This window comes from Chenopodium quinoa, unplaced genomic scaffold (genome assembly GCF_001683475.1).
Source record: "Chenopodium quinoa cultivar QQ74 unplaced genomic scaffold, ASM168347v1, whole genome shotgun sequence".
Lineage (NCBI taxonomy): Eukaryota > Viridiplantae > Streptophyta > Magnoliopsida > Caryophyllales > Amaranthaceae > Chenopodium > Chenopodium quinoa.
In genome coordinates this window covers 1,740,295-1,764,176 of record NW_018743977.1, presented here as the reverse complement: position 1 = coordinate 1,764,176, position 23,882 = coordinate 1,740,295, and the positions used below count along the sequence as shown (strand labels likewise).

Below are 23,882 nucleotides of genomic sequence, written 5' to 3'. Positions count from 1 at the left end.
TCGCAAAATTCTTAAATTTCATTCGTCACTTTTGTTTAGGTGGCAAACGAATTTTTTAATTCCAAAATAAAATAAAAATCTAACTTTTAATTGGTCGAAAATATACCTTTGCTTATGTGGCGTTCCGAATGCTCTCGAAAAATGCCTACTTTATATATATATATATATTAGATTAGATTATAGGAAATATTATGTTTTTATCATTTATTTTCAAGTTCCATTTATTTAATTCTTATTGAAATTTAATTTCAAATGAATAAATACCCTAATTAATATTATTATTTCATATATGCTTTTTTATTATTAGAAGTATACTTTATCTCTATTTCTATTTGCCTAATAGTTAAGAAAGTAACTTCTAACGTTGTGGCTGTGATTTAATCCTATTAAGGACACTTGGAGTTACTCTAAATCTCTTATAACTTGAATCATGAACGATACTAAGAAAGTAAAAAGTGGGTGGGTAAAAAAAGCAAAAAAGAAATTTAAAACAAAATATAAGTAAATATTTTGTTCACAAATTCTCCAAAAAGGCGGGTGTACGTTAATTTATTGTAAGACGAGTTAATATTATGTTAAAAGTATTTAAAGTTACCCTTTATACTACGAAAGTTATTATTTTTCTACCAATAAATTTCATCTTATAAAAAAACTTATAATGTATTAGATTAATCATATTAGCATTTATGGTTTCAGAAAAAAAAAAAATCATATTAGCCTTTATAGTATGTAATCATGAATCTATAAGAAATTACATATTAATATAAAATTCAAACCAACGACAAATTAAAAGTTATCCTTTAAGGGTTAAAGTTACCATAAAAATAAAAGTTACTCTCATACTTACAATAAAATTAACGTACACCCACCTTATACAAAACTTATTGTATTTTGTTTAGCTTATTGCTGGAAAATAATAGGAATGTGTTAGAAAATTTTAGTAAAACAAATGAGAATAACAAAATATAGAAAGTTAAACTGCTAAATATGTTAATCGAGTGATGAAAAGAGTATACAAGTACTGTATAAATCAACCTTATTAGTCCAACTCTAGACAAGGCCATGACACAATTATACAGTATATCCTTAAAATTATGTTACGTGTATCCTTAATCTTTGGGCCGTTAAGCTCCAAGGGCCTATTTCACCCCTTAGCAAACCCTTATATTTCATTACCTTGTATGACTCGCACACTTTTCTAAAACTATGTACGGAGGCTACAAACACAAACACAAGTGATGCGAGTATTTATTAATGAAGGGACAAACTTTTTAACTTTTTATAAATAATGTGAATTTGAAGATTAATACTCCGTATGTTTATATGTGTGCATTGAAAACTGATAAAAGTGAATTTGAACGGTAAAAAAAATAGGTGTATTAGTCATGGCCATTTCTCTATAAATGATTTTATTAAACCACTTTTTTTTTCCTAGAAGCTTGGAAAAAAAGTGCATCAGATGCACATCAATGTTATTCCTGAAAAGCATGATACCTTACAAGATGCATAGAGCTATATATGTAGAGTTTCTGGTAATGTTTGTCTATCAAAGGAAGCATGATTCCTTACAAGATGCATAGAGTTAAATATGTAGAGTTTCAGGTAATGTTTGTCTATCAAAGGACAACGTTTGACATAAGAAAACACCAACACCTGGTGCTCATTATTTAGATATTAAAGTATCTCCCTTAGCTTATGCTTTGGCACATACGCGTGTTATAAGGTACTGTAATACAATTTGAGTCGGGTGGTATTATGCTGCAGCCTCTGCAGTTGAAGAAAGTTGCTGCACAACGTAAACCGGATCTCCCACCTGAATAACGTTGCCCCTATCCCTGGTAAAGCAGTCCTTACAAACTAAGTGCTGTCCTACATAAATCTGCACCACAATCTCAAAAAAGTTATCACCTTACACTATTGCTATGAAGTCAAGTGAATTCAAATAAACATACACATATATGGCGTCTTTTTCCTTAATATATCTTATCTTAACTTATTAACCCTCTATTTGAAATTGTAACTTATATTTTCTGAAATAAGTAGAAACAAGATGAACGAAACAAGGCCTTAGATTTGATAGCATACCTCTCCTTGAGGTTTTTTATTCGGAAGCAAGACTTTATCTGATCTGAATTCCATGAGAGTTTTATTTGGCTCTGAACCAGCAATCCCTGTTTCTTGATTGATCGTAGGTATCTGCAGTATGGCCAAGCCACAGTCCCAACACCATAGGGAAAAATGAGGGAGGGTGAACATTTGACAAAATTTCAAAACTTCATATATGTAATTATGTACACACTGAATTTTGAATAACATGTCGTAATATCATACCGAGTATTTACAACTGGTATAACTCCTTGTATTATCGCAACAGTTAAAATCGTGTTAATAATTTATCTTTTTAGTCTCTACACCTTAAATCCGTATTTTACCTATGACAAATGTATACATTTACTCATGTCTTCACAAAATAACAAGGTACGGTATTGGAGAGTGTAATTTCGATAATCTTACAGAAAACAAATAAACAATAAGTACTTGAAATATACAAGTAATACGTATATTGGCATTATCCTTTAGTTTTCAATCAGGCTGCATTGGTTATGACCTGCAAATAATGCAATGTAACACCTGCATGATGCAACTCCCAATGCTTCACAACCAGTTCACTACTGCCCTCTTGAGTTTGTTATCTTGATCATGACCACAATTCTGCTGTAAAATTTACTTGATACAGAACATTTCCCTTATTTAACCAAAAAAGTTAACTCGTCTGTAAAGACCTTAATAAATTATAGTCCATGCTATTATTGTTATTAAGGGATTGAGGATTAATGATTTACAATTTTCATTAAGCAGAAAATGGTTATGCAAAAGCAAAAGTTGCTTACCTTGCACCGTGAACAAAGCCTTACGCCAACAAAAGTTGACTTGTTGATTTTGATCTCCTTCCACAAGTCTTCGGTAAATGGTCCACAACCTTCAACAAGAATGCTGCAACATCAAAAGCAGGGTAATGGTATCAAAAATAGAAGCAAATCCAAGAATTCCAAAATCAGATGGTGATATAGTACAAATAGTCTGTTAAGACTATTCGCAATGAAAATTTGTCAATAACACCCATACACCTTAAATTAACAGCACAATCAATTACCCCTAAAAGCATTTTTTATTTTTTTTGTGGCAATGCTAATAGCATACAATTATTACTTCATAAGCAACAAGTACCAAAGAGAGTGATCTATGGAACAAGAGAAACATAAATATCCTGTGAATGGAAAACGGAATTTTGAAGACATCAGAAAACTTGTAAGTACTTGGGTCTGAAACGGTTTATCGGTACTGGCTCCTTGAGAGATTTATTCAGTGCGTCCAGTGAGCCCTGTAAAGACATGCTAGTGAGATCCTTCATTTAAAACTGGCAAATGAGCAAAATTCTATTTTATTATTGCATATAATTAACCTGGGATATCAGCAGGAAAGGAAACTGGTCAGAAAACATGGTTTTATATCCATTAGCAAACTCAGGATTTGTCGCTCTAGTTTGTGATGCTGCAGTAAAAAAACACTACAGTATAAGATCTCTCATCTACTATATAAATGCGAGAAAATGAAACTCTATATAGGATAGTCCCTTGTAACTGTCATAACTCATAAGAGTATTTTTGCAATGACCTCCAAATATATTGGAGCCTTGGAGCCGAAAACATGGGCTTAACTTAAGAAGTGCTAATAGATTCCTGTACTAGGATTTTCTGCTAAAGATAAGCTCTTAACATGCAATTAGATACTACAAAATTAGACATAATCAGCCAATCTTTAAGCAGACCTTTTCATGACTTTTATAAGACTAATTAAAGACATAAAAGTCAAGCAGGAAATACCTGGATCAAATCGCACCAACCGACTTGTTTTACCAATGTAACTTGAAAGCCATGCAGCTGCTGTGGCTCCTTCATCTAATGCAGAGCCATTCCAATTCCATACAGATACATGCTCAACCATATCACGAGGCTTACCCAAAGAAACCTTCAGTGTATCCATCCCTGGAGCTCTTATCACTACAGGAAAAAAATATACACATCAAAGACAAAACATCACTTCAATTTAAATTTATTATGAAAGGGCCAATACATCACCTCATAATCTCGGGGAATGAAGATCAAATGAAATATGTATGTTAAAAATTTCACAATCCAATAGCCATAGGAACTGTTTGGTGCATAGACATCACAGATAAATGTGTGGGGTGAAAGTACAAGGCTTTACCCATGTATGAGTCACTTGAAGGTTCCCAACTCTCAGAAAAAGCTTCAGAAGGCAACTCAATTTCAATCAGAGCAAGCTTTGGCTCAACCCTTTGAGTGATCATCCTCCCATTTGCATTGACAATCATCCATTGTCTGTCCCACCGAAACCCTGAAAATTGTGAGCGCAAAAAAATTTTAAGTCATTTTGCACCTGCAACATTGGACTACCCAAAATTTACCCTAAAGCGGTAGTATTATTTAAAATAAATGAAAATCATGCAAAATGTTTTTCACTTTTCAGTGCAAGATTCTTGAGTATAATACTGTATCTTTTAAGTAATTAGTTTGTGATCTGTTCTATTGCAAAGGTTGAAACTTGAAATAATTTCACAAGGATCTCAAAATGCCATGGACGTGAAGTTAATTCCTAGTGCACATTTTGATGATTTACTTTCTTAGTCTCTTCCATCTTTGGAATGTTACAGAACATCCACCCTTCGTTACTTGTTACAGTTGTTAATTCCTACCCTCCCCTTGTCCTAAAGAGTTTCCGTAACACAGCCTATCTGCGTCATTACATATTATATGTTCTCATGTTAATTAGATTCACATAATCTCATGGGGTAGTTAGTAGCTACTGGTTTCCCAAACTATTCCATATTGTTTGAGTTATCCCCATTTTAGATAAATTTCTAACACATTTTTGTAATAGAAAATTGACAATTTTTGAGGAAGAACAAAACTAAAGCAAATAAGCAATTCACTCTAGGGAAAAAAACATAGATACATATCACCCCTGCATCAAGGAGTGCGTTTTTGCTCGCAAGAACAAACTTAGAGATGTCACATCTCGTGGTACTAAGCCCCAAGGTATAATGCAACATGAACATGAAACCAAGACAATTCCTTAGTATCTTCATATTGACAAAAACTCGGTCACCTTTTGGTGGCTAAAGGTAACTAAGGCTCTAAACCTATACTGATTAAAGGGACAATACAGTGTAGAGAAACAATACATGTTTATGATGGCTGTATACTTGGGTATTGGCTTAAATTAATCTGCATTTTTTTAGCAAAACTTATTCTGTTGAGCTGCTTCTTGGTGTTCATACCTTCTTGGGATTTTGCAGCCAATTTACACGAATTTCAGTACGATTTTGAGTGTTAATAAAACCTTGATTAAGTCATGCCTTGCCTCGAGAGGTCTTATTTCATGAATTCCGAACAACAAATTCTCATTCCTTCATACTCCGTAATATTTACAACCAAGCACAACATTGGTCTTATTTCATGAATTCCCAACAACAAATCCTCATTCCTTATCCCAACCTCTATTCCCCTGAAATATTTTATACACACCCGGGTCTACTGTGTACCCAATTAACCCAAAGTTAGTTTTTGCTCTTCGTTTGATGATTAAATGAATAACAATCCTCAAGATAAGAACAAAATGCTCATGGATATACCGTACACTCGGGTGTATATAACAATCTCTCCTAATACTCTTATTCCTACTTACCAAACGCCCCGTTAGTATCAAATTATCAACCAAACAACTCGAAAGACCATTCCAATTACAAAAATTATCTCTCGTGATATACAACTTCCAAAAAAATCTAATTCTCACATTAACCAAACAATCACTTAAACTCTAAAGGGTAGTTCTCCACATCCAAAAACTCGGATTGGATCCGTCTACATTATTATCTACAAAATTCATATCTTATGCCAAATATAAAGAAAATTCCACAAAATTATGGCAATTAAACATAAATTAATGAAGCTAATTGTAATCATAAAGAATCAAAACACAAGAAAGAGAGAAATTACCAGTAGAGGTGATAGGTGCATGAGCAACTGAAATTCCTCGACATGATTTAATTGGATAAACAAAAATTGATTTTACTCTCCCACTTTCTTTTTCCATTCTTTCTGATTTTTTTAATTTTTTTTTATTTTTTTTTATTTGAGAGTATTGTATTTCTTCTGTTACACTTTGCTCTAATATTTAGGTCACAAAATTTTCATTGTCATCTTACCTTTATTATTATTATTTTATTTTTATCTTCTAAATGCAGAGAATTTTCAAATTTTCCAAGAAAGGAGAAGTGGACAGCTCGTAAATTGTACGCAATAAATATAAGAACGGTCAAAATCGATTTTCATAGCATTTCATTTAAGTGACTACTGAATACGACATGGGTTATGTACTTATGTGTTTCATGTGACTCATACACTCATTTCATTTGCCAAACAATTTGCCGGAAAATTGCCTAAAAAAAAAATACAATTTGCCGGAAAATGTCAAAAAAAAATTGGTACTTGTATCAATGAGAGCGCCCGATACATACTTCAGAATGGAGGATTTATTTGATAAAGTTTAATTGGTATACACAAACAAAGGTATATCCATATATCACTATATCATGTAGTCTCTCTATTTTTTTTTATTGGTTACGTTTTGATTTTTGACACTTTTATAAGCTAAGAAAATTTTCTAATTTAATCCCAAAGTTAAGGCATAATATAATCAAGAAAGATCTTGTTTGATTCACCTCAACTGAGTACTTTATTAATATTCAATCGTTATAACTTTTATAAATATACAATAGAAAGATATTAATGACAAACAAGTACATTAACAAACGTGCAAAGTCAAAATGTAACCAATAAATAGAAACAGAGGGAGTCGTATGTTGATAAATTTGCTTAATATTTAGAAGACAAACTAGTTATTGGCCTAATGCCCCGGGTCATTATAAATTTATTACTTTAATCGAACTATATATTTCGGCTTGTTTGTCACTGAGAGCTTAAGTGTTTTTTTTTTTTTTTTTTTTTTAAAGATGATAGCTTAAGTAGTTTATTGTTTGTATGAGCTAGTTTAACTATAAAAATAATTATTTTGCATTAAAATCAACTCGTTGTTAAAAAAAAATGATAAATCAAATCTTTATAAATTTGATGTCAAAATATATACTACTCCATAATGCACAAAAATCTTTTACTCTATAGTTACAATTTTATGAATTAATGCACAAAATAAAAATGGAGTAATGTTTAATTTCTTACAAACTTTATTATTGTATAATTATTAATTAAGGAGTTACATTCCAATGGAAATTGTTATGCATATGAAGAGTTTATCAATTAAACTAATCATTAATACATGGAGGTTAATTAATGCATGGAGTTTTTTAATTATTAATGGTATGATATGATTTGGCGACACATCATATGCCAAATGACAAAATTGATGACACATGGCAAAACAACATGTCTTGCCATGAATTTTAATAATATATATATTGATATTGATGCTTAATTAAGAATGAATAATGGATTAATGGATATTAAATTAATACAAGTAATATTTTATGTTCTATAATACTCGTGCTTGGAACTCTAAGGCAATGATTTATTTGATCAAGTTTAGTTAGTTTAAGAGGAAACCATAGGAGAAAATTACAAGATTTAGTGTCTTCAATTTATTTTATTTTTTTGCATTGGATAGTATAATGCTTGATTCATAGGAGAAAAATACAAGACTTAGTGTTTTTTATTTTATTTTATTTTATTTTATTGGACAATATAATGCTTGATTTTAGTAAAAACACAAGTATTTTTAGTATTTTGATAACCAATAAAACAAGACCAAAAACCTATATGCATATAGAAGACTATTTCTTACATTAGGAGTACCCCTCGTGAGAAGGGCATCCTAATGTTTTTGGAAAAATTGACTGGAATATTATGACCTTTGCCCGATCCGCCATAAATAAAACCAACTTTAGATTGCACATGATCTTCCATAAATGGGGTGAAACTGGTTGGTAACCTGTTTAATGGGTTAGTATGACACATGTCACTTTGTAATTAGTTAATTTTTTATTTTTATTTTTTTACAATTTTCTTATTTTTTAAAAAAATTAATAAAAAAAATTGATTTTAATTTTAAAAAAAACAAAAACAAAATCCCCCATTCCCGTGAACTCCCACCTATCCCCACACCGTCACGACCTCACCCAACTAGTAGAGAAGGGGCGGTGGCCTGGTGGTTGGGTCTGGGTGCAGTGGTGGCCTAATGGTCGGGTTTAGGCTGAGAAAATGATGTGTTAAAATGATATACTTACTCCGTACATGATATTAGATTGTGTTAACTAAGGTTTTAAGTGTACTAAAACTTTTGCGTAAACTTTTAGCTAATATAATGAAGGTCGGTGATTATATGGGCCTGGTTTATTGAGGTCAAATCGGGTCAAGTTGAAACAAGTTCATTTCATTGGCGGAATGGCATGTCAATTTAAATCAGTGAAAATAATTGATGGGTCAGTTTAATTCATATAAATTTTGGCCAGGTTGAAATCAGGTTTTAAGCGGAGTTTTGTCGAATTATAATAGGTTTGTTTTATATAAATTCGAGATTTAAAACATTATATACTATACAAATTTAGAAGGTACTCCGTATTATCATTTCATCATCACATTATTATCGACTACTTGTTTGATCATCGAATTTTTGAAAATTCCCCTTTTCTCTTTCGTCTTCTCAGCAAAACAAGAGTCGTCCTCTCCAAGAGGTACTATAACCTATAACGGGACCTCTATAAAATCAAGCTCTAATTAAATTATTCTTCCTAATCTGTAGGACCTTTAAGCTTTAAAAATAAAAAAATAAATAAAAATTCAGTGAAGTTAAACAATTTAACCTAACTTCGAGTCTTCAATTAAATTGAGTAAAATTTTAAACGAGTAACATGCTGTAAATGGTTTGGTTTAAACGGTTTGCGATTCGTAAACGATTTAACTTAAACAATTTGTGATTTTTAAACCGTTCATTTAATTTAAAATGGGTAGCAGTTTGATGCAGTTAGGTTCAAAATGATTTTTCTCGAGTTAAAAGGGTTTTGGGTTAGAAACAGTTTGGGTTAACACCAATTTAAGACGTATTCAATTTAGATCGATTTCAGATTGAATTCAAACGGTTCGATTTGTTATCGGGTTATGGTTCTTATATGGTTTACCATTCTTCGGATCAGTTTGGCTTCGAGTTGACTAAAACGGATCGGATTGATTGCTAATTTCAAAAAATAGGTTATTAGGCTCATTTCTCATTGGAGTTATTAAGGCCCTGTTCACTTCACCTTAAAAAAAATATATATAGTAAAAATAATTTCAATTCAAGCAAAATAGTTTCAGTTCAGCAAAATAAGTTCAGTTCAATAAAAATCAGTAACCTTAAAAAAGAAATATAACTGAAAATCAATAAAAATAATTTTAAAAAAAAAAAAAAAACCCAAAAGTGAACGGGCTTAAATGGTAAACCCTTTCTCCTCTCTCTTTCTCCCTCAAAACAAAATCCCACCAATTTTCTCTCTCCTCCAGCTCGAGCCGGCATGGGAACTCCAGAAACATCTCGAGAACCATGTCCGGACCGAATCCTGGACGACTTAGGCGGTGCATTCGCGATGGGAGCCGTGGAGGTTCAGTGTTCCATTTCATAAAGGGAGCCTACAATTCCCCAAAAGGTGAGCGGTTTGTTGGTGGAGCCAACACCGTTGGAATGAGCGCACCTCGAACTGGTGGTGGGTTCGCCGCTTGGGGTGGTTTATTCTCGACATTCGACTGTGGTATGGTGTATCTTCGTCAAAAGGAAGATCCTTGGAATTCAATCTTCGCCGGAGCTGCCACTGGTGGCTTCCTTCAGATGCGTCAGGGTCTCAGATCTTCTGCCGCTTTTGGTGGGGTTCTTCTTGCTTTGATTGAAGGTGCTGGGATTATGTTTAATCGGCTTTTGTCGCCGCCGCCCCAGGTTATGTATGATGAGCCAGGCATGACAGGAGCTGGGATGGCTGGTGGGGCCCCGCTGATGGGGGGTTATGAGTATGCTCAAACGGGTGCTGGTGCTGGTGGGTCTGGTCAGGGGGGTCAAAGTGGTGGGTTTTTTGGTGGGTGGTTTGGTGGTGGTGGTCAAGGGAACGAGGGGAGTGGTTCGAGTAGCGGCGGGGGCGAATCAGTCTTGGAGAGCTTTGATGCGCCTACTCCGATGCCTAATTTTGATTACAAATGAGCATAATGGTTTTGGTTTTGATTTATCTACGGAAATGGCATTAGATAAACGATTTTTGTTTATGATTAAATGGGGCTCCCTCAAGAGAAAGAACAGTATAATTTTATATAAATGCCAGTATAAAAATCGATTTTGATAGCATTTCATTTAATTGAACACGACATGGACTATGTGTGTCATGAAATTTGTCAAGCAATTTACCAAAAACTTTGGTATCGGGTTCTTTGCCGAGTAGTTGCTGCTCTTCGATGCTATTGTTGCTTTAATTTGGTTTTTATGTATGTTTAAGCTTATGTTTTTACATGATGGGGTGTGTTAACCCCTTCTTTTCCTGATTTGGTCTTCGGGTTTGGGTAATCTTGGGAATGGACCTCGTAAGTGGTTCGTTTTAGTTCGTAACAGTCACAGAGCTGCAGCAGTGTTAGTGTTACTACCTAAATCACAGATATATTTCTGTTTTCATCATTTTTATGTTAGGAAAGAATGAGGCAAGCAGATGACTAAAAGTCTGTTCTCTTTAGCTTAATTTCAGTTCAGCTCTAATCAGTTCAATTCGATTCCTAATTTTCTTCTCTCATAAACAATTTATTTCAGAATTATTCAATTCAGCTCAACTCAATTTAGTAAATCAGAACAGACCCTAAAAATGTAATGCTGAGTGTTCATTTCAAAAGGAAGAACATTTAATGACTGATCCCATACTGATCAATTATACTACTATTAACAAAATCCGCATAAACTTGATCATCTAAAACTATTAGTACAGCAATACCTATCAATAATTATTAGCAGTCTATAAGTTACAAAACTATTGTAATTCTAAATGGGAGGACAGAGCCCTCGTACCTTAAGGACCCATCAATAAACATAACTAGTCTAAATAAATATTTTTGTACTAAACCCTATACATTAACAGGGATGTTCATTTTCGGTTTTTATTATTTGACAAAGGGCTGCAATGCACTGGAAGCAATCGAATCCAAAATCCATGTATGAGCAATCACCTGAGAGCCACTCTCTAGAGCCAGTTTCTGTACCATTAATTGTTGTTGCAAGACCTCATTAACTTCTCCTGTTGTATCATCATTATAAACTAGTATTGTAGTCGATGGATGACTTGATTCATCGTTAAATTGCTGCAGTTTTTCTTCACTGTCGAGGATGGTACCTCCTGCTGCTATTATCAGATTTTGCAGATCATTCTTGTATGCTTCCACAAAGCCAGCAGTGAAAAAGAATCTCAAGCTGTTGAAAAGCTTTGGTGCCTGTTAACAGAACAGTATAGCTGAAATATGTAAAACTGTTGTTTGTAGGAATGAAAGTTTAGATATATTTTGCTCATTGGAAATTCACAAGTAATATTCTGAAGTCAAATTCAGTAATATGCAAGAAAATAGTGATTCAGGTCAAGTTAAATAAACCAAACACGTACATGGTTCATAAGAAAAGGAATTCTCAAGGTTATATAAGAGTATCTGAGATCAAAGAGGACTTACATTACTCGGAACCCTGAGCCTGCCAGTTTTGGGACCATCACAGCAGCCGTGGTTATCAAGGATAATTTCATAAGGCACTTCATCTACAGGACATTTTGATTGCATACACGCTTCAACCCCTAAGACAAACCATCCAACGAGGACTGTTATGAGATATGTAGAAACTAAAGCGTGTTCTTTTGGTTTTAGGAGATGCAAATACAGTTTTCACATAAGATTAAAGACCCAAGAGTTCTTCGAGTTTCATATAATGGGAATTGCCGGTGTATGGTAATAAACCTCAAGAGCATTTTCAATTACAAGCATCACACACAATAAACTTCTATGTACCCCAAGAATCCATGTTCAAGATTGTCCTTAAAGCCTCATTGGCCATGCTAAAAAAACATAATGAAAAAGTTTTACTATGACAACTATGTCAGAGGAAGAGAGAGCTTACAATCAATATTAAGTACCCATCTACCATTAAGAATGGCCATGAGAACTTTCAGTGTCCTACTACAAGCACCATTTGCATCTGTTGCTGCAACAACATGAGTAACATCTGGGGTCCATGCCTTAGTCACTGTTGCTCCACATAAGTTTGCAAACTTCACCAACTTATACTGCATGAATAGGTAAAATAGAATATGTTACAAAATTATAATGCAAGGGAATATTAAAACTGATCAAAAAACATGAAGCTCAATAGATTGGGACCATTTGGTTCCTTGCTCTCTCATACTTTTACGTGCAGCAGACAATTAGCAATTAGCTTTAAGAAACAATGGGGGGAAAGAAGAAGAGTTTGTATACATTAATAAGCACAAACCTTTTCATCTGCAGAAAGGGCAGATCCACATAGAACCCAATTCTTGGCTCCAGTAGGTGATGTAGCCCAAAAATCTAAGTCACATACGCTTTTCTGCTCAATAGATCTGAAAACCAGGTGTCAAAAATGATGAATTAGAAGATACTTAAAGTTACAAAATAGCACTTAGAGCTCATTAAAAAATCATTAAGCTAAAATTGAATCTTTAGGGAAAAATTAGAAAACTAAGAATCATTTAAAGATAGTTGTTCAAACAGGTTTGCAAGTTTTATGTTTTTGTATTACCGGCATGGTATTATACACTTTTGTGGCTGAGTATAGGCTTCAGGGCCATAGACAAGGAAGACTATATTGCCCATGAGTTGTGCAGACAAGGACTTAATGGAAAAATAAAACAACTTGCACTTAGTCGATTCATGTATCTTAAAAGCACTTTATTAGTCCAAAGAATTTATCAATAATGCTCAGACCAAATATCATACATTTGAGTTGTTGAGCACTTTTTCACTGCAGGCTTTTTGAACCTCTCGCCAGGGAACTTTTGGGAAGCATGAGCAGGACAAAGCATCAGAAATTTATCCTGTTAAACCAACAGAAATACTAATTAGTCTCTCTCTTTATGGCCAATGTAATTAGAACAAATAGGTTTTGTATAATATATGCAAAGAGAACTCACCATATCCCATCTGCATCCAGCAATCTCATATGCACAAGGGACATGATAAGTTTTCCGACAGGATTTTGCAAAACAACCAAGAGCAGCTCCCTTGAGCCCACAGCTGGTGCACTTGAGTTTTCCAGCTCTAGCAAGTTCTTTATCTAAATTTTTCATTGTAGTATCATTCTCATAATAGATTTGAGGCGCCCTGCAATTACAGATATTATGGACATGTCAAGCTATGTAAAATCATTTTGATTCAGAATCTGGTCTACAAAGTAACAGAAGTACTTGCTTAAGAAGTATATATTTTTTTCTTCAAACACATTTGAGCCAAGATCATATCTAAGCTGTGTTAAGAAACACAATGTTTTTTATGCCTAATTAGCTAAGCATCATTATCAAGCCACTAAAGTTCTGATGCATGACAAGACAAGCACAGGTATCACTACCAGAAGAGATGAAATGTCGAAAATCAACAAACCACAGTTATACAAGGATAAAAAATAAATAAATTAATTAATTAATTAAAAAAAAAAAAAAAAAAGGCTTTTAGGAAAGTTAAGCAAGTAATAGATCTAGGCAGATTATTCAGCTTTCATGATCATAATATTTTGACCACTAAATGTAATGTAGTTGAATTCTATACTGTGACATGTAATCATCTTGAACATAAATAGAATTTATGATGCCAAGCCAAGATTCATCCTGAGGGTTATTGCTTCAGTCTTCAAAACCCATTAAGTGGTTTGCAGACATGTACCAAGAATCGGTGCTAAAGTTCAGACAGTTAAATATAAATTTGAAACCTCTGGCCGAAAACAAATCAACTACTGTAATGAGTAAACATATTCATATGGTTTCATAAGATCACCCACCATTCTATGCAGCTTTGGTGCACATGCATTACATGAGAACGGCCAGCCTCACTGCCAAAAACTTCTCGTTCATTATCAAAATGCTGCATTGGTCCACTACCCTACAAGAGATAATAGATTTTAAAATAGTTGTGTGATGATTCCAACCGTGCACACAATAACACATCATTGTACTTAGAAACTAAAATGAACCAACCAGATCAACAAAGAAACTAAAGTATATAGAGTATAATCATAGTTACCTCTGTTGTCTTCCAAGTATGGCAAAATGCACATACATGGTTAATTAAATTTGCAATATCAAATATGACAACTTGTTGGTTGCTAGAATCTTTCCCAGTATTGATCATGTCAGAGCCGGTAGAAGCAGCATTTTGCTGATCAACAGTTGGTGTCATACTACCCTGGAAAATCTGTGGCTGACCTTGGCTTTGTAGCTGCTTTTGCTTCTTGCCAAATTGGTCACTACTTTTCTCTTGAACTCCATACTCGTCAGCAGTTCTCTTGGCAGATTTCTTTGGTGGACATTTACCTACAGACTGCAAGCATAGTTTTCAGAATCAGCAATAAGAAGTTGCAAAACAAGTAAAATAAATGAAGTACTCTGTATTTGATAAGGACATATACACCTAGTCACTGGCCAGGATCCAACTAATACATATAAATATGTGCTATACCTAAAGTAGGGTTAATCAAAACATTTAGGACAAGATAGCAGCATAACTGGGTTCTACAAACCAGAATGTCCACTGGCTGATTGATTAGTGTTTAACAATTCCTATAGCTAATAGCTCAGAGATGCAGCTACTTTATTGATGGCTACCAAGATTTGTAAAAATAACAGAAAATATCAAAAGGCACTTTATTCTTCCATCAATGTGCTGTTGGATTTGGGTTAGTTTTATCCAAAATTGCTAATTTTGTATGAGCATATGTTTTTTAATGCAGAAAAGTGCATATCTGAAAGCATGATTATTTAGCAACAAAATTCTATTATTTCAGGTGTACAATGTCAAAGCTTAAATCATTCAAAAGCGCATTGTAATCCGTCGATGCCCAACAAGAAGCCATTTCAAGCAATTGATACACAATGTGCAGCAGAAATGCTATTGTTTCAGGTATACTATGTAAATGCAGGACAGCTTGAAATAATTTCGATTGCAAGCATTGTACTTTATCAATGCCAGAAAAGAAGCCATTTTAGGCAATAATGATACACAAAGCACAGGCAGAAATGCTATTGTGTCAATGCAGGACACTAATTATTTATTGCAAGCATTGTACTTGATCAAGGCCCAACAAGAGGTCATTTCAAGCAATATTGAGTAAGCAAGGTGCAACAAATCAAGGAAATAGTATAGCGACAAGAGATAAGCACACAACTCACATCATAGCTGCTTCCTGGCTCACGACAGTTAGCATCGACGCCCTTGCTAACTTCAGAGGATGGAGGACTGTCCGGAGACGACTCCATCTGATTCATTTCCACATCAACAGCCTCATATTTCTCCACATTCCCACATGTCCCGCTATTTGAGTTCCCCGGTGGAGAGGATTCAATTTGTCTCTTCGCCATCTGATTGGAAAAATTTGCATTGCCTCTTCTGGAATCTAAAAACAAAGAACAAGGGCATTGTAAGAAGCAATATACAATATATGGATAAGTGACTAAATCACTAGACCTCGAACAAAAATCAAAATAAAAGTTTAGTTAGTATAATATATACCTGAATTAAGCATATGAGTAGAGAAAGAAGCATCCATACTCTTGTAGATGCTCACCACATTTTCAATAAAAGGCGCTCGCCTTAGATCTGCAATTGATGTTAACATTTTCACCCATGTTTAAAGATAGAACACCAAAACAAGGGTAATCTAAGCTAATATTAGAAATAAAGCTTTTTCATTTATACAAGAAATTTTTCATATGAACCAAAAAATAATTATATAACAAACCCTTTTGCTAATTTGCAAAATAATCATAATACATCGATAATTAGCAGAAAATCTACAATTATTTAACAAATTTGGGAGGATAAAGTTTATAATTGTACCTTGTTCAACATAGGGTACTTTGCAAAGGGGACAATCTAAACCGAATAAATTCGATTTGGGTACACAAGAACTGCAATTAATCGAAAAACCCAGATCAATTCATCTTCAATAAATACCAAAAATTCAAACATTTCACACATTTTACATCATACTAAAAAGGGTAAATAGATATAAAATTTAAAAACAAAACACAAATTACCTGCAGAAAATGTGGTCACAAGGTAACAACATTGGTTTATTATACTCCTTCAAGCTGGAAAATCAAAACAAAAAAACATCAAAATCTGGAAATCTTTCAAATTAAAATCACCCAAAAAAAAAAATATTTAAATAAAATAAAAAAAAAACACAAAAAAAGGAAAGGAGGAAAATACCAAAGAGAGCATTTTAATTCGAGCCCTAATTTTTGAAGATGAAGAGCCCAAGGATTGAGAAAATGAGCATTGCGAGTTTGAGATTCCGCCATTGTTGAGCAAAAAAAAAAGGTGAAAATGAGGTAGAGAGAGAAAGGGAAGTTAGAGAGAGAAACGAGGGTTAATGGTGAATGAAGGAGAGTATTTGAGGGTCGTTTTTTATTCCATTGATTATACAATATATCCCGCCAATAATTTTCAAGGATTACAAAATTTGCCGGGAAATTTTGGAACAAATTAATCTGAAATTTTCAAAAGTTTGGTGCCAATTTTTTGGTTTGAAAGTTGGTAATTTGAACTTTGGTATTAACGTTAAACACTGAGTGAGGCTCTTTGTTCTTATTAGTTATTACTGCATTTGGAATCGAAAATAATTTTTACATATTTAAAAAAATAATCAAAAAAAAAAGTGTATATTCATGTTAGAAAAACAATTACGACTACTTCGTAAAATTATACCTCTCTCTCCGTTTCTAAAAGAGAGTTATGTTTGCCCTTTTTGGTGTGTGGTTTTAATTATTTCTTAAATTAGAATAATTATTTTTTTACACATTTTTCATGCAACTAATCCCCATTTATCAAAATATTTACATATTTCCTATACAACTATTCCTATTTATAAAAATATTTACCTACTCCCAATACAAATATTCCTTTTTTCAAAGTTTATTCCATGTTTGTTTTTCACTGTCTTATTTTCCTTATTAACCATGGAATGGTAATAAATTTTGACACATTTACCTGTAAAATAGAAGAAAATTGATTGGAACCTTTTTAACCAGGTGTGGGAAAATCTTTAAATGAGAACTTATTGAGGACTTGTTCTCTTCACCTGAAACAAGGAGATATGGTTCAATTTTATTAAGGTCTGATCTGATATGATTTAATAATTTGACTAAACTTTGACCACATTTTAATACTAATCTATAAAGAAAAATATGATCAAAATGGATCTTGTTAGATTCGTCTCATTATGAACTTTTCAAATATGTAATTTTCATAATTTTTTTAATACGCAATTAACGACATTTAGCAATAAGTAAATGATAATTAAAATTTATGATCTGATTTGAATGCTTCTGATCTGGTCTGAATTTATTAAGGATTAAGTAATAAGTATCTGAAATAAATTGAAGAGAACAATGCTTGAATATGTGTAATTGTGAAATGGGAAAAACATATAGGATGTAAGGAGGGATAATACTTTGTATTCCATATTTTATTTATTTTTTTAATGGTAAGATAAACAAATCATTAGGAAGCCCTCCTCACGAGGGGTATTCCTAATGTGTCAGTCGAAAGAATATAAAACAAACTAGAATGATTACAAACATTAATGTCCATACTATCAGAACTAAATGGCCTACATTAGCAATCCAATATGCTGCACGATTTGCCTCTCGATAGATATGTTGGATACTCCAACTTTGAAACCGAGTGAGAAGAAAAATAGTATCTTTGATAACATGCTCGATCTGCCAAGGAACTGTCCAAATGTCTTTTATAGTGTTGATGACTAGCAAATTATCACCTTAAATTTGAATGTTCTAAATGCCACATGAATAGCTAGTTGTACTCCTTTATGGAGAGCTATATATAGCTTCAGCTATGAAATCTTTGGTATAGCCGAGGTTGAAGGTAGATTACTAGATGAGTGCTCCACTGGTATCTCTGATGATGACTCCTGCTGCTATTGGATTGTTGCGAACTGACCCATCGTAATTGAGTTTGAAGAAGTTGATGGGAGGAGTCTTCCATGATACAAGGATGAAAGATGGGGAAAGTGAACGAGAAGAATAGATGTGGGATCTCGGGATGGGAGATCCCATAGATGAAAAGGTATCTAAGAGGCATCTTTTGTGACATTCATTAAACGCAGATTGCGTTAGATAGTAGATTTTAAAAATGTCAAAGATCTCATTGCGGAAGATAATAACATTTTGCTCTTTTCAAATACTCCGGATAAATAAATTTCTTTAAAGCGTTGGGGGGGTTTTCAAAGAAACAATAAATTTTTTGTTAAACTTACAAAAGAGATTGTACAATCTAACCATTTCTTTATTAAAGGAAGAGTCCACATTTCTCTAATTCTTGAGCAATTGAGGAAAAGATGATCAAGTGTTTCATTTTGATGATTGCAAATTTTTATGAAGAGTATCTCGGACACCCAAACTGTTATATATGGAATATTTGCCATAGGAAAATCTGGATTTTCGGAGGAATGTCAATTTTCCAAATCCATCGATGGGGCCAGTTATTATCTTCAGGATCGAGATTGTGAGCTAACCAACTGGTTGACTTAACTGTGGAACTTCCATGCGTGGTAAGGCCCCACACGAGATTGTCAATCATATCATTAAGTAGTGGTAAAGGAATGTCCATGATTTGGGTTGTAGTGTTTTCAGGAAGAAGTGCTCTTAATTTTTGTCTATCCCATTGTTTATTGGGCAGAATAAAGTATGATACTTTAGTATCAAGATCAACTTGAGAACCATCTATTTGAAGGATCTCTAAAAGGTTCTGATTACCCACCCAATTGTTGATCCAAAAGAAGATATCTTTGCCATTGCCTATTTTCCAGCAAATACCTTTTCTCAATATTTCTCGTTGTGCTAGGATCTTTCTCCATATATGGTATCTTTCAAATTGTGTTACATTCAAATAGTGACGATCTTTGCAAATATTTATCTTTAACGACTTTTACCCAAAGGTTGTTAGGAACTGACATGATTTTCCAACCTAATTTAGCTAAAAGAGCTTTATTAAGTGGTAAGGTGCGACGAAGTCCTAAACCTCCCGCATTCTTTGGACGACAAATTTTTTCCCATGATATAAGGGATATACTTTTTTTATCCTTTTGCTGTCGTCAAAAGAAGTTTCAATGTAAGCAATCGATTTTAGAAGCAACTCATTTGGCAAGAGCGAGGAAGAGCACATGTGCGAGGGTAAGACCTTTAGTTTGCTTTGGATTAAAGTGTGACAACCGGCTTTGGAAAGATAACCTCATTCCAAATGTTGGATTCTTTGTTCAGTTTTGTGGAGGACAATTTTGTAATCTTAATTTCTTGGGATAATAGAAGCTGAAATGCACTCCAAGATAACGACATAGACATGATTTGGGTGTCATGTTAAAATGACTAGCTAGATGGATATGCCTTGAATTTGACATTTTTTCGAGAAGATTGATTGCTCAATATGAAGTATTTGAGGTGATTGTAACTTTTGTGAGCGGAGCCAGGTCGATCATTAGTTTTAAAAAAAAAACCAAGTCAATTTTCGAACCAAAAAATCATGCCCTTAATTACTAAGATAAAATATAAAATGCTTGGCTTTAGCCTCTCAATGTGTTTATATACTTTATTAACCTTCAAAATTGTGCACATGGTATAGTAATTAGTTGAGCCCGTGATGTTATGACGTGACTAAACTCTCTTCTACACCTAAGTTTATTGCTACATACCCCAGCTGTCCCTTTTTTTGGTTGTCTTTTCTGCTTTTTACGGTTTCCAAAACGTATATATCTTCATTTTCATAAGCGTAAAAAATATATAAAAAACATGCTAGTAATAAAATATATAGTGAGACGAATCTAACAAGATCTCACATAACTATATTATCTCTTATAAGGGTAATTTATAGTCAAAGTATTCAAAATTTGACCAAAAAAATGACAATGGAGCGAAAATACAGGATTAGAGGGAGTATGATTTTGTTATATGATATTTAGCAATGTTATTTGACTTCCTAAAAATGTAAATTTTTCTAACTTGCATTTTTTTCCTTTTGGTAAATCGGTTTTTTTTAGGAGATAGCCATTAAGGCATTGAATATGTAGTTGGGGTAAATTTTAATCAAAGGATAGTGTTTCCTAAATATGAAGAGTTTTCGAAGATTTGGTCTTCATTACCAATTTAAAAGATATAGGCCCCGTTCACTTCACCTTACTTTTGTTGAACTGAAATTTTTTTACTGAACTGAAATTAATTTTACTGGACTGAAATTATTTTTGCTGAACTGAAATTATTTTTACTGATTTTCTATTATACTTTTTGTTTAAAGTTACTGAATTTTTACCGAACTAAAATTATTTTTACTGAACTGAACTTATTTTAATGAACTGAAATTATTTTTACTGAATCTTGTTTTTTTAATGTAAGGGCCATAGCCTTAGAAAAAATCAAGTTTTATATTGAGCATCTTTACTTATCCTATCTTATTACTTCCTCCCTTCTTGAAAATGAGTTACATATGTGATTTAAGTGTTCCCCTTTAATAGTTATGTTTCAATTACTTCCTAGATTTTTTTTTTTTGAATACATTTCCCTCATGTATATTGTACCTACTTTCCAGGCAACTATCTCCACTTATCAAACCACTTGCACACTTCCAATATAACTTCTTCTATTAACAAAAATATTTACATACTCTCCCAATGCAAATATTCTTATTTTCAAGCTAATTTAATGCATTAATACTTGATATATGACATCTAATCATTGCTTTCCATTATCCTATTTTCCTTATTAACCGTTTAAAACCACCAAATTAAACGTGACTTTGTTTCCGAATTGAGGGAGTAGATTGCATTCCACTATTATTAATTGGGTTGCTATCCTCAGATGAGCATTGGTCGAGCTGAGCGTACTCGAGAGTCATTATATCATGTTCACTTACTCATTTTACCAATTCAACCAATGGTCTAGAGGGGGATAGATTGTCATTTGTCATGTATATCTCTGTATATATGTTATCTTAACCTTGTTTATGAGAATGATCTCTTGGACCAGTGCCCAATGAGTATTGAGCCTCGCACCTCATTGGGCACAAATCGCATCCCCTTACCCCTCCGGGCATTGCCAACTAGGTTTCTTGTGATAGGAGAGGGAGATGGTTGTTTAATCTAAACAATACAATAGAGTAAGCAGGGTCGAATTCATCATGCTTATAGTTTTAAATCTATTAAAAATCAATAACAATTCAATCAATAAATTATCTACAGTAATTGCTAAGCCTACGGTCGGGTCTTAACACTCTCAATTCAACATATGCAGTACGATTGCTAACATAATCAGAATTGCTAATTATAGGTAAGTCTCTAAAAGTAATATCTTTCGATTTAAACTCTTATTAACTATAATTAATCAAACAATTGATCAGGTTGCAAGATTAACAATAAAATGCTATCAATTAGAGAAATCAATAATCAAAATATCAATAACATCAATCAAGATTCATAGCAAAAACATGGATTCCCAAACCCTAGAAATAAACTACTTAAACATGAAATAAATTAAAACTAAATCTAATAAAGAAATCATAATTAAATGAAAGAAATAAAAAAACCTTAATGAATCAATGTAACTAACTCAAGAGCAATCCATGGAATTGTCCAAAAGAAACTATGGCTAGAGAGAAAACTAAAAGAAACGTAAAACAATAATAAAAAGCATAATTAAGGAGAAAAAAAGTCTCCTTGAGTATTTATAATTCCTAAAATTCTAATCTAAAATAAATAAAGAAAAGAAATAAGAAAATAAAAATTACACAAGTTGTCAAACGATTGGACGATAAAAGATGATGTGGCACGAAGATGCTCGATAAAGACGGCCAACCGACCCAAGAACCAAGCCTTAACGGGCAACCATGATGGTGCATATATGTTGGCACGTTGGGCTTCAATAAGGCATCGTTGGATATATGAGCTATCGTTCGGTGCTTGCGTGAAGGAGTACAAGGGCGAGCTATAACTCGTTCTATAGCTGGCGAGTGAGCTCTCGCTCAGGGCAGCTGTTGCTTTCGGCATATGCGAGCTAGCTCGCGAGCTCTCGCTCACTCGCTGTTGGGCATAGCGTCAAATTTATAGGCTTGTAAATTTTGATTCATAAGTTGTATATAGACATATGACCTACTGTTGGAAAGATTTTCAAGTCTAGTTCCCAATGCAACTTAAATCACTTAAATGAGATATGTAGAACTCAAGTTATGATCAAAAGAGAGAACAAAGGTCAGTTTTAGCATATCATTCATCATCGCTTAACTTCGTTTTCAATTCGGAAAGGCACATAGTGACCCTTGTGAATGCTATGTTCATTTTCCATTCACACAATAATTAAAATCAACATCCACAAACATGGGATCTTCGATTAATAAACTCAATTAATCGACTTTCATCCAAATATCATCCGAATCAACTCCAAACACTTCGAAAACGTCCAAATGACTATAAAATCACTTGAAACATTAAGAAAAACACAAGTGAAGCGTAATAGAGCACAAAACGGACAACTTATGCATTTACAACCTAAGAAGCGGCAAAAAAGTCCTAAAAAGCAACTATAAAACTAGCATAAACGTTCCTATAAATCCTATATAAATGTGATTCATCACTTAATTAACCCTCGATTATTGTAGACTCGGTCTTGCGTGTCTTATTATTACAAAAAAACTCTAGTTATCAAGATATTTCTTTACACAATTAGGACGACAAACCCATCAAAATTCACAATTTTTGGGTGCACTTGTAAACACCACGATTTTTTTTGTGTTCCTGAAATTTCAAATCAATAGCATGATGTTTAATTAACAAAAATAACCATAGGTTTGAAAATAACACAACAATGAACAAATTAACATAGGTTTTAAAAGGAGTTCCCTCTAAGGTATTAATTGGGAAAATTTTTCTGGTTTTACTAGAGTTTTTTCTTTGGGAGGGTTAACCTCCATTGTTATACAAAATATATTTTTATTTTCTTTAAAGGTTTTCCTTCACTTTTATTCCTTTGGGTCATTACAAAAATATGATAAATGGATCAAATTGAGTCGATTTCGGGTTGTTAGGGTCGGATCGAGGTTGGGTTCTCTCTTATTAACTCGGGTATCGGGTCGGGTCATATTATCGAGTTGGGTTAAGAACTCAGATTTATATGGAACCATTGTATCATACTCCATAATAATTGGGAAGGTGATTTGGATTCCTATGGGTCTGGGGTTTGTCAACAACTTTTCGATCATTACGAAGGTCTCTACTTTGAAAGATGCAAAGACATCGAAAATCATTGCTTGCGTCAAGTTTGAAGCGGTGGAGTATGAGGTATGCCAAATATGGAAACTAGTTATGATTTTGATGGTAAAAGTTATGATATTTTCTCTAAATCTATGGTTTACAGATCTTTATTATTATAGATGCCGTATGTCTATTATTTAATGATATTATTATATCAAAAAAAGTAAAAAATAAAAAAGATAATAATC

The 23,882-nt window shown here is 33.3% G+C and overlaps 2 protein-coding genes and 1 pseudogene across 2 annotated transcripts; 1 reads left to right on the top strand and 2 right to left on the bottom strand.

Annotated features, from left to right (window-relative positions):
• Window positions 1-1,442: 1,442 nt before the first annotated feature.
• On the bottom strand, window positions 1,443-6,254 carry LOC110689730 (mitochondrial amidoxime-reducing component 1-like). The gene is made up of 8 exons (XM_021866512.1): window positions 6,081-6,254; window positions 4,270-4,419; window positions 3,885-4,061; window positions 3,464-3,552; window positions 3,318-3,382; window positions 2,892-2,994; window positions 2,086-2,196; window positions 1,443-1,879 (listed from the first exon to the last, which is right to left on the bottom strand). Exons 1-8 carry the CDS (start codon window positions 6,175-6,177, stop codon window positions 1,754-1,756), a joined length of 918 nt encoding a protein of 305 aa, XP_021722204.1. The 5' UTR covers window positions 6,178-6,254; the 3' UTR covers window positions 1,443-1,753.
• Window positions 6,255-9,481: 3,227 nt separating this feature from the next.
• LOC110689729 lies at window positions 9,482-10,586 on the top strand (annotated as a pseudogene).
• Window positions 10,587-11,002: 416 nt separating this feature from the next.
• LOC110689728 (BRCA1-associated RING domain protein 1-like) lies at window positions 11,003-17,101 on the bottom strand. Its single transcript, XM_021866511.1, has 13 exons — window positions 16,593-17,101; window positions 16,418-16,471; window positions 16,218-16,288; window positions 15,891-15,977; window positions 15,551-15,774; window positions 14,406-14,702; window positions 14,164-14,264; window positions 13,304-13,493; window positions 13,110-13,207; window positions 12,628-12,733; window positions 12,256-12,421; window positions 11,817-11,935; window positions 11,003-11,585 (listed from the first exon to the last, which is right to left on the bottom strand). The coding sequence occupies exons 1-13, from the start codon at window positions 16,682-16,684 to the stop codon at window positions 11,259-11,261; spliced, it is 1,932 nt and encodes a 643-aa protein (XP_021722203.1). The 5' UTR covers window positions 16,685-17,101; the 3' UTR covers window positions 11,003-11,258.
• Window positions 17,102-23,882: the final 6,781 nt, after the last annotated feature.

Excerpts from the sequence above, each read along its gene's own strand:
- LOC110689730 (XM_021866512.1), bottom strand. The coding sequence starts at position 6,177 with ATGGAAAAAGAAAGTGGGAGAGTAAAATCAATTTTTGTTTATCCAATT. Across the intron at positions 4,420-6,080 it reads TGCACCTATCACCTCTACTG|GGTTTCGGTGGGACAGACAA; the intron begins GTAATTTCTCTC and ends CACAATTTTCAG. Across the intron at positions 1,880-2,085 it reads ATAAAAAACCTCAAGGAGAG|ATTTATGTAGGACAGCACTT; the intron begins GTATGCTATCAA and ends ATTGTGGTGCAG.
- LOC110689728 (XM_021866511.1), bottom strand. The coding sequence starts at position 16,684 with ATGGCGGAATCTCAAACTCGCAATGCTCATTTTCTCAATCCTTGGGCT. Across the intron at positions 12,734-13,109 it reads AAGTGCTCAACAACTCAAAT|ATCTATTGAGCAGAAAAGCG; the intron begins GTATGATATTTG and ends CCTGGTTTTCAG. Across the intron at positions 12,422-12,627 it reads CCCTTTCTGCAGATGAAAAG|TATAAGTTGGTGAAGTTTGC; the intron begins GTTTGTGCTTAT and ends CTATTCATGCAG.